Source organism: Trypanosoma equiperdum (assembly GCF_001457755.1).
Source record: "Trypanosoma equiperdum strain OVI genome assembly, contig: ctg_1775, whole genome shotgun sequence".
In the NCBI taxonomy this organism is placed as follows: Eukaryota; Euglenozoa; class Kinetoplastea; order Trypanosomatida; family Trypanosomatidae; genus Trypanosoma; species Trypanosoma equiperdum.
In genome coordinates this window covers 4,359-14,519 of record NW_027123810.1, presented here as the reverse complement: position 1 = coordinate 14,519, position 10,161 = coordinate 4,359, and the positions used below count along the sequence as shown (strand labels likewise).

The window sequence follows — 10,161 nt, the reverse complement described above, 5'->3', positions numbered from 1 at the left end:
CCCCCCCCCCCAAATAGAGCAGAAAGAACAAGAAGAAAAACGGTAAAAGAGAATGGTGGTGGGGCAAGTGTGACATAACAAACAGCGGTCACGCAACCGCACTATCATTAACCCCCCCAAAGAAAGTTTGAGACGTGCTAAAGCTTCTCCCTTCGCGTTTTTCGTAATAAATAAGCGCATGGAACACAAGACACTTCTGCGCAGATTACCCTTCCTTACTGTTTCTTTCCCTTCACCCCCGTGTTCCCGCGGCTAATGGCCGTTTTCTCCTTGTCCTCTTTAAGTGTCAGCACTCTATTCATTACAAGGCGATCTGGTCGGGTTTCGGGATCCACCACAAAGTACCCGAAGCGCTCCGCTTGCACAGATTCAAATACCTTCGCTTCTCTTATCGCTGCCTCGGCGTAACCGTGGACAACTTTCTCGCTATCTTCGTTAATGTACTTTAGGAAGTCAGAGTCGACAGCTGCACGGTCATCCCTCAGAAGGTAGTCGTAAAGACGGAACTCCACCGGAACCGCTCCTGCCTCACTAACCCAACTGATGTTCGTCTTCGGTTTCGTCGTACGCTCGAAGTCGACTTCCACATGAATAAGCGATGGCTGACCAGCTTCATCGAAATCAAAGTGGGTGCACATGATGTTGCCAGAGTACTTTAAGCCGACAGCACGACGTCCAGGCGCCAGCCCATAGAATTTGCTGTCGTTATCCTCCACACGGAAGTCGCTACGGTCAATGTAGAAGGTTTTCTTAAACATTACCTTACGCGATCCGAGCTCGGGTTTGCGTGGATGGTTGGGGCACTCCGCCTCCATCTCACCGTCCCAGTTGTCAATCACGACCTTGATGGGGTCTATAATCATCAGGCGCCGCTCCGTTGAGTCGTCGAGATCTTCACGAAGGGTATGCTCGAGCATGGTAATTTGTATCACATTCATTGAACGAGTTATACCAACAAGATCACAGAAACGGTTGATAGCTCTTGGCGTGTAACCCCTCCGACGCAACCCTGCAAGGGTCAGCAACCTTGGGTCATCAAAACCACGTACAATACCCTTCTTCACCAATACGTTAATCTTGCGTTTGGAAAGCAACGAGCCGGTGACGTTGAGGCGGCTGAACTCCCAAACGTGAGGCCGCCAAAGGTTCAGCTGCTCGAGCAACCAAAAGTAACTCTCACGTCGGGTCTCAAACTCGAGGGTGCACAGGCTGTAGTCAATGTTCTCCAAACTGTCAATTAAACAATGCGTGTAATCGTAGCTGGGATATATGCACCACTTGTCCTTGGCGTGTGGGTGCTCATTATACTTTACACGGTAGGCAACAAAGTCCCTCATATTTGGGTTGTCGCTCTTCATATCAATCTTTACGCGGAGTGTCGCTTCGCCCTCCGCATAGCGCCCCTGACGCATGTGCTCAAACAGTCGTAAACTCTCTTCCACCGGTCGGTTACGCCACGGGCTCTCTTCCCGATTTTCACGCTGCCTCTTCATTTCATCAGCGGTGCTGTGATCCACGTACGCCTTTCCATCCTTAATGAGCTGAATGGCGAATTCATAAAGTTGCTGGAAGTAGTCTGAAGAGTATGTAATCCAATCTGGCTCCCATCCCATCCACTTTACCATTTCGTGGATGGAATCAATGTAAAGCTGCTCCTCCGTCTCCGGGTTCGTGTCGTCGTAACGCAAATAGCACTTTCCTTTATGAGAAACGGCGCAGCCAAAGTTCAGGTTCATGCTCTTAGCGTGTCCAATGTGAAGAAATCCGTTGGGCTCTGGAGGGAACCGGAAGTACGGAGCACCACCCGTTACGGATCGGTGTTTCGCCAGCAGCTCTGGCGTGTTGGAGTATCCCTGCACTGGTCGGCCCGTCTCCAATAAACGGAGGTCCTTTTTCACCTCCAACATGGGCTCGGCAGCAGTGGGGGCGGAATCAACCGTTGTTGTCATGAGTCCACGAAAGGCCAAAGAAAGGCGGCGGAACGTTGGTGGGGATAGCCTATGAATCAGGATTTTTGCAGCTGGTCCAAGGCGCATACCGAGACGCAGGCGACGACAGAAGTCATATATATATATATATATGTATACATTTGAGGGACAAGAAGTGAAGCAGAATGGCGTTGCGGAAACCTGAAGTTCAACACGAAACAGAGAGTTATAGTAGCTGAGGCACGTGCCCACTGCAGAGAGAAGCATCATCAGATGAATGAGTAATTAAAACAAGTGAAAGAGAAACATCAGGACACCGAAAAACATTTGCATACGTAGCCGCGAAAGTGACTGGAGAGTATGGCTTCCCCATAATAATAATAAAAATAATTAAAATGAGGCAAATACGCAGCTGAAACAAACGAAAAAGAGAGGAAATAATATGTGAAAATGGGCTAAACATACTTCCGCTCGTACACACATACCCCTCTTTTGTACCTTTCAATCTGATTCTCATTTTCACATGCCCCAACTTCACCAAATGAATGGCACCGAATCACTAAAGGGCAAATGGATATCCCCACAATAAACGCAGAAGAGTAAAATGACAGAGCTAGTTGAACCCTATAGCAATTTCACTTCACGCGCCGCACAAGTGTGACTCAGAACCGGCGTCACCAGGGGGGGGAAATGATGGTAAAAGAAAAAAAAGAAATCACCGCTTGGTCATCTATGATTTGCTTAGTCTGTGGATGAAGCTTTTAGACGCGGCCGGCGCTCGCTCTACGCACACTTCTTCTTCCTTGTCTTGTTTTTAGCTTTCGTTTATGAAGCATACACACGTATGTATATGCACGCCCAGAAAGCATTATGCTTACCTCTATCGCTTCTCCTTTCATCCATTCAATGACTGCTTGATAACAAATGCAAAAATTCTGCGTCGCGAGAACAGGCATTACTTACTCGGCGTCGTCCACCTTTGGAGCAAGATAGTAACGGAGATACCCAACTTGATCAATGCTGTACTCCACCATACAAGGACTCTCCTTGGCGAACTTGAGCGACACGCGGTCACTAAGTGTTGCCCCTTTTGCGAATATGTTCATGAATCGCAGGGCGAATGACAGCGTGATAGGCTCATTAGTGCGGACATCAACACCAATACCCAGTGGCCCATCCTTCCCTTTTGCTGAATGAGTGCGGACACTGCAAGCGTCAGCCTCTTCATCTTCTGTTTTGACATCCGACTCACCTTTTGATCGGGGGTCAACTGTTGGGGCATGGCTCGCCCGCAGCAGCGCGTAACCTTCGCCCACATCGCCACACGAACTGAACTTAACGCTCTCCTTGAGAATCTCAATGTTGACAGTATCACCAAAAACGGTCATGTCGCGGACGATTTTGGCAAATTCCTGGGAACTTAGGGTCACAATGGATTTGTAATCCATCTCAGGAATACCCATAGCCTCAGTCTCAATCTCCAGCAATTTGAGTTGATACTCACACTTGCGAGACCTCTCTCCATTCTCCGATGTTAGTGTGACAACGTCGGAATCATCTTCGTGGCGGAGCGTTAGGCTATCAGTTGCTTCCACAATCTTCAACACCTTGGAAAGGGAAGCGAGGTTAAGCCCGAGGACACTGTTGCGCTCACACTGGTACTTCGTGAAGCAATCATCGCGAAGCAGCATGTGCACGAGGGCAACGTGGCTCGTATCCATAGCTTGAATGGAGAGGCCACCGGGATTACAATCGAAGTTCGCCTCATTAACAAGACCGTTAATGCATTCAATGAGACGCTTCCACAAGTTAGCGTGCAGAACCTGAGCCTCAAGCATACTGAACCGGGTGAAAGCGAATGTCTCACTTGCTTTTGTTTTCGGTCTTCTCTTACTTACTCCCTTTCTGCAGTTGTTAATCACCACTTGGATGCCTGTCCTGTCAGGTTAATTCTATTCAGTCAAGACCACCGCAACTACAATACAAAAGCCACAGTACCAAAGAGTGAAGACCAAAAGAAATAAAGAAAACACACGGAAGAGAAAAGAAAGGGGATTGAAACGGAATAAGCTCCACTGAGCTGAAACGTCCGTAATCGCGTGCACAAATATAAAAGAACCAAGCAAAAAACTCATAATGCTGGCTTTTCGTGGCACGAATGCAATATGGTAAAATGAGCATACCAGTAAAAGAGGTGTAAATAAAAATAACAAACGGATTTTTAAAAAAAATAATAATAGAAATCATGACGGTAACCATAACAATAGTGGTGAAAGAAAATAAAAGAGCGACCGCACGCACACACACATAATGGCGCCACCCACCGGAATTATATCTCGTGTCACCGACGCCCAGCGTGTTTAATCAAGAACAAGCCCATTTGCATCCCCTCGCACTAGCAAAGGACATACCTGAAGGTCATTGTAGCACTCCCAGAAGCGCTCCACCGCAGAGCAAACCTCCTCGCCGAGAACTAAGGCAAACACGGCGTCATATCCGCCAGCGCCAGGGCAACCCACGGCAAACACACCGGGAATAGAGCACGTGGCATCAAGGAGTGAGGTGAGTTCGGGAGGTTCTATTTGCACCTGAGCCGCCTCTCCCATCTCCCTAAGGTAACGGCGACTTGTTGAGGCAACTGACGCCGCCTCCACCCATAGCCTCTCAGCCTCCGTGGAGGGGTTGTGTTTAGCCAATACGACGCTCTTCAAATTTTTCACTGCCTCGGTGTATGCAACCGGGGCCTCCTGAGACTGTTTGATTAGCCCCTGGAGCGCCTCTACATATTTTTCATTACTCATGCGAAGTCGCTCCCACAAGCTGTTGGGGTCCGTGGTCACCGACCGCCTCCATGACATGACCTTCGACACCATGCCAGGTGTTTCTGTTCCTCCCTTGTGTACATCCCCTAAAAGAAGCTGCAACCCGGTAGGAAGCCGGAAGGGTATCCTCTGAACCCACACTTCATCCGTCTCGACACACTCACGTAAAAGAGGAATAGTGACGCGCTTCGGAGGTTCATTACCCTTTACGAGCTTTTCCAGCACGCGTGCGGAGAACCGTCGGTACACACACGTCCCGAACGTGGCCGTGTAGACATCAAACCCGCTCCCCACTTTTCCCTGTGCTACGCAGTGGGCAACCTGACTAATACGATGAATAAACTCTGTTACATCCTCCAAACGTAGAGGTAGCTCCGGTGCCTTCTCCACGGACTCAGTGGCATTGTTTTTCTTCGAATCAAAAACATAAAGTTGGAGCAGGCACGCTACGACACTAGTGGTCATTGCCGCTGAAGATCCTAGACCAGTTTTGGAAACCTCCCCCAAGAGGGGCGTATAACGGGGGATGAGCCGCAGGTTGGCTGCGGTCACCGGCTTGCCTTGGGACTCCAAATAATTCCTTTGGCTGTAGAAATCGTTATCCGCCAACAACTCTAGGGTAACATCACGAAAAATATCACCACCAAATAATAGAGCGCCGGCAACCGAGTACAAAATACCGTAGAAGAGAAACGGCGATGGTGCACCCTCTAATTGCACAATCTTGATAGTGGAATCACTGTCCTCTTCAGCCGCGCATTCAAACGTAAACTCCTTGTTGAACTGTGACGAGACGATGTGCACTCGACACTTTCCATCAGAGCATTTTTTCCACGACGCCACACGTGTCACGAAGCGCGCGGTTGTTCCTACGGAAATACCAACATTTGGCTCCTCAACTATTAGGTAACCACCAAGAATCAGCACTTTTCCCGGACACGATGCCACGACCATTACTGCCAATAGTTGGTCGTCCCCCTCCTCTTATTTTCCCTGGTTTCCTCCTTTGACGAGTAGATGAAGCGACTATATATATATATATATATATATATTGCAGTAACTAGCAGTAAGGCAGCAAAGAGAGATTTTTTTTTTGTGATTGAACGTGAATGGGGCAAAAAGGTTGGTTTCAGACATGGCATACACGCAATGGTGAGTGCGCGTCTCCTTCTTGTCGCACCTACAAGGACAAAGGGGGAGGCACCGTGACTAGAGGTAAACTACCCGATACCAAATCGAAGAAAGTTAGTGAAATAAATGGAGCAACTGCCAACAGGTACTCCACACGCATGTCTATGCAGAATTCATCTAAAAACGTATCAAAAAGGAAAAAAACATATTCGGTGCTTGTCTCTTTATTGTGAAAGGATGGGATTATACCAAATGCCTTTCACACCCAGCTTGACCGAATAATTCACTTGGCGGTGGTGCACCGCTGGATTGCCGACATGGGCCGCTTCGTCGGTCTCAAAGTTTCATTTAACCCTTCTGAAGCCTAAGACTTTCCACAGACGTACGCATGCATGCGCCAGTGAAAGTGACAGAACTCTAAGAAAGAAACAGTTAAAGGGAAAACATAGGACAACTAATCAAAAGCATATGCGCTCCCGCGACCATGGAATAAGAGGGTATTTAACGACAAAAAGGCACATGTACGTGAACCACATTATATAAGCGTTTCATATTTCCTCAAGGGGTAAGGGAAGGCGGAAAATATGCGGAAGCGTAGTTAGAAAGAGTTGAAAATGTGTTAGATATTATTGACACCAAGGAGACGGGGAAGGAAAGACGGCACGGGAGCAGAGGACAAGCACACACACACACACATGTGCACGTGAGAGCGTGCGTGGGGGTGAGCGCGGTTGCAGTGGGTTCACCCCTAACATTTTTTGTGACTCGATGAAACGCCTCCCCCCTCATCAGTCCTTGGTCCTCAATCCCATCCTTCCACCCACCCCTCTCCTCCTCCAGTTTGTTCTTATTCTCACCCTCAAAAATTTGATTGTGAGTGATCTTGTCGTGATTGCTTCAAGGAACTTAAGAGATATTAACGAAGGAGAGGATGAAGAGGCGTCGACCCAGTGTCACCCACATCCACATCCCCTCCAGCTCCTTTAGCACAATAGCACACACATGAACACAAACAAGGAAAAGGTACCTCCCCTTCCCGTCGACCTCCTCTGACTTTCCCTCTGTTTAAATAATAGTTTCACACAGCATCTCTCTTCTCTCCTCCCGCGGTCCGCTTCCGCAATCAACACTTGATTCTCTTTTCCTTTTCGTCGCCTATCCCCCCAGCTTATTAACGACATTTAAAAATGCAGGTTTACCGTTTGCTCGTTATTATACTCGTGCATCCCAGTCTCGCCCACCATTCCTTCCCTTTACTTTACGCTCCTCTCTCTTCTTCTTTTCTCTTCCTTGATTTTGTATCTTTTCTTTTTGTTTTGTTATAATTATTTTTTTTTGGTTTAAGTTTCAGCCTCCGTTGTACTTTGCTTTCCTTTTTTCAGTCTGCATCCCCTTTACAGTGAAGACGCATCACTACAGGAGCCGTTCAATCTCCAATTTAACCGCCTGTATCTTAGCCGAAATGGGGCTGTTCTCCATCTGGAGGATCGCTAGAGCCACCGCATTCCGTGACACTTGCGCCGCGCGCCCTAATGCCGTCTTTGAGGGAACAAACACGTACGGCACATTTTTGTCTTCGCATAGAAGCGGGAGGTGAAGAAGGATCTCGATAGGGTTCGTATCGCCCGCAAGCACGATCAGGTCCGCAATACCACGGTTGAGCGCCTTCGTGGCCTCATTGGCTCCCTTCTTAATCATCTTTGCATTACTGGCTTCCTGTACTATGTCCAGGATGGTCTGCGTGAGGCGATCGCCAGCAAGAGGGAAAGCCTTTTCGCTGATTTCAGCCGTCATCGCGATAAACGTTAGATATGCACCTTGCAAGCAATAATGTTTGATAGAAATGTGAGATTCGCACGGACGCGTACACACACATACACACACAGACACATAAGTTTATGCGGGTACGTGAAAGTATTATTGGCGAATACAAAAAGGAAGAAGAAGAAGAAAATAGACAGTGCGGCAACAGTGACAAAATGAGTCTATTGTTTAATAGGGTAAGAGTTAAATATCTTTCCGCACATCACCTATTAAAGGAGTGCTGCAGGTGAGCTTAGAATCAAGCAATTGAAAACATAGATAAAACATTACATATCATCAGTACAAAAAGGAAAAAGAGGTGTGGCTTTCTGGAGAGAATGCCAGTTGCCGATCCAAAAGCACGCACACAGACACACATACACACGCACGTAGACACGCGAAGAAACACACACAGACACAGACACGGAAAAGGAAGTAAAACAGCAGCGCCTATAAAGGCCAAGGAATGAGCAAATAAAAATTTGTGACACTGCGTCCCCATTCCCAAGTTGCTTTCTTATCTCCTTCACCCTCTCCGACCCTAACCCGCGGAAACAAACCCTAATAGTATTGCCCACCCCCATCCCCCTTTTTTCCTCTTCCCCTTTTCTCCTATCCTCTATCTCCTTCCCCTTCTCATCACTTTTTCTTTTATCGTTTATCCCGTTTTATCACATGGCTCACTGCCCCTTCCCTCCACCACAACATATATACAAACATACGGAAATATTTATATCTGGGTATATCTACATAATTAAATCTCAAAAAAAAACACAGAAAAGGCACAGTACATCACGTGTCCAGAAAAAGATATATACATAAACAAGCAGATATATATGCACAAAGCTAAGCATGCGCATCGACGCGCAAACAAGGAGCGAACTCGATGGTGCTCATAAGGCATACAAAAGTGCATGACAGAGTAAATACCCTTTGATACGGAACCAAGCAAATCACCACAAGGCAAGGTGCACAGTGTCAGGAGACATTTTTGTCATGATGATGATGATTAAAATGATAAAGATAATGAAAAAAAAAGCAAAATAAACCAATAAAAAAACAGAATTATGAGATGGAGGGACAAAGCAGATAGAAGGGACATGTACGAAGACAGAAAGGGAAGAGAGGTAAAAAAGTCAATATGCTAAGGAAAAAAATCAAAACAACAAAACGAAAGATTATAGACAGGCATAAAGAAGAACATCACCAAACTTACTTACAAATTGAAACAATAACTAGCTATTTGGCAAAACGGGGACACAAACACACCGTAAAATTAACGACAGAGTGCAAATACATGGGTATGTCAACGCAAGTAGATTTGGCACCCTCTTTCAACGTCATATCACCACTGCCAAAAAGGTTTTACGGTGTTGCACTCTGCAACATTAGATAAGGTAAGTGGCCTATCTTCGTCAACCAGGCTCACGATTATTAACCTTCCGCCTAAGACGAAGCCCCTGTACTCCTTGCTTCCAGAACTCGCTCCCACTGTGCGCGGTTCGACTTTGTACGGTCGACTGTCCATTGCATCCCTTGCAGGCAGGCATCAACTATCTTCTGGAAAAATGGGGCTGCGACAAAGTCAATGAATCCAATTTGACCTTTTGCAAGCTCCATATTCTTAGATCGGTCAAACATGGGCAATACTTCCACACCCCTCTCCTTTTCCATGTCTCCTTGACGGTAGAACTCCTCCGTCACAGCCATTGCCCACTGACGGGAAATGTCGAACGGTTTCGTTACGTTAGAGATATCTCCAGCTTTCAAGAGTATCTCCATCGTCATGCGGTGAAACGCCGCCTCGTCTGACGACTGGTCCGCCGCAGATGCAAGAAACGCCTCTAATGCACTTCCATGCTTCGCCATATCTGTCGCAAGTACACAATCAATCATCGATCGGAACGCGAGAGTACGCTCTGCACCCTCCAGACCACCAAACACATCAGATTCCGGATCAGAGAGGATCTCAACAGCAAGGTTGCAGTGATGCACCTCAAGAACAGACTTGTTACCACTTGCGCTGGAAAGAATACCAAGTGGAGATTCTGTTTTCAGGTAGAAACTGTTGTTCAGCCCCATATGATCAAGATCATGCACCAGTGCGGTGATAAGCAGCACAAAGCACTCAAGCTCGGTTAACTTCTCATACACATTTCCCCTGTACAAGAATGTGTGAATGGTTTGGCATACATCCACAACATGGTAAAAGTTGTGATAAGGGACATTACGGTATTTCTTACGGCATTGCAGAATGAAGTTAAGAAGCACCTCGTCAGAGCAACCAAACTTTTGTGGAAGGCCGCTTCCAAGCAGTAGTCTGTATGCAATAGCAGCAGCAACATCCAACGGTTTATCTGTACTTTCACGTGCCTGGAACAAGTCGAAGTCAATATCCGTAACGTCCACGTTGGGGAACTCAATACGTAGCACAGCCTCCCTTTCTCTATTTGTGATGGCAGTGACTCGTTTAACTC

The 10,161-nt window shown here is 47.1% G+C and overlaps 7 protein-coding genes across 7 annotated transcripts; all 7 read right to left on the bottom strand.

The window, feature by feature from the left end:
* Positions 1–215: 215 nt before the first annotated feature.
* On the bottom strand, positions 216–1,949 carry TEOVI_000599200 (glutaminyl-tRNA synthetase, putative; the record flags this gene model as incomplete). The annotated part of the gene is made up of 1 exon (XM_067223085.1): positions 216–1,949. The coding sequence occupies one exon, from the start codon at positions 1,947–1,949 to the stop codon at positions 216–218; it is 1,734 nt and encodes a 577-aa protein (XP_067079186.1).
* A 205-nt stretch (positions 1,950–2,154) lies between these two features.
* Positions 2,155–2,445, bottom strand: TEOVI_000599100 (uncharacterized protein; the record flags this gene model as incomplete). Its single annotated transcript, XM_067223084.1, has 1 exon — positions 2,155–2,445. The coding sequence occupies one exon, from the start codon at positions 2,443–2,445 to the stop codon at positions 2,155–2,157; it is 291 nt and encodes a 96-aa protein (XP_067079185.1).
* Positions 2,446–2,887: 442 nt separating this feature from the next.
* Positions 2,888–3,766, bottom strand: TEOVI_000599000 (proliferative cell nuclear antigen (PCNA), putative; the record flags this gene model as incomplete). The annotated part of the gene is made up of 1 exon (XM_067223083.1): positions 2,888–3,766. One exon carries the CDS (start codon positions 3,764–3,766, stop codon positions 2,888–2,890), a length of 879 nt encoding a protein of 292 aa, XP_067079184.1.
* A 522-nt stretch (positions 3,767–4,288) lies between these two features.
* On the bottom strand, positions 4,289–5,704 carry TEOVI_000598900 (phosphomevalonate kinase protein, putative; the record flags this gene model as incomplete). Its single annotated transcript, XM_067223082.1, has 1 exon — positions 4,289–5,704. The coding sequence occupies one exon, from the start codon at positions 5,702–5,704 to the stop codon at positions 4,289–4,291; it is 1,416 nt and encodes a 471-aa protein (XP_067079183.1).
* A 1,590-nt stretch (positions 5,705–7,294) lies between these two features.
* Positions 7,295–7,675, bottom strand: TEOVI_000598800 (ribosomal protein S6, putative; the record flags this gene model as incomplete). The annotated part of the gene is made up of 1 exon (XM_067223081.1): positions 7,295–7,675. The coding sequence occupies one exon, from the start codon at positions 7,673–7,675 to the stop codon at positions 7,295–7,297; it is 381 nt and encodes a 126-aa protein (XP_067079182.1).
* A 296-nt stretch (positions 7,676–7,971) lies between these two features.
* TEOVI_000598700 (uncharacterized protein) lies at positions 7,972–8,268 on the bottom strand (the record flags this gene model as incomplete). The annotated part of the gene is made up of 1 exon (XM_067223080.1): positions 7,972–8,268. One exon carries the CDS (start codon positions 8,266–8,268, stop codon positions 7,972–7,974), a length of 297 nt encoding a protein of 98 aa, XP_067079181.1.
* Positions 8,269–9,130: 862 nt separating this feature from the next.
* Positions 9,131–9,766, bottom strand: TEOVI_000598600 (cAMP-specific phosphodiesterase; the record flags this gene model as incomplete). Its single annotated transcript, XM_067223079.1, has 1 exon — positions 9,131–9,766. The coding sequence occupies one exon, from the start codon at positions 9,764–9,766 to the stop codon at positions 9,131–9,133; it is 636 nt and encodes a 211-aa protein (XP_067079180.1).
* Positions 9,767–10,161: the final 395 nt, after the last annotated feature.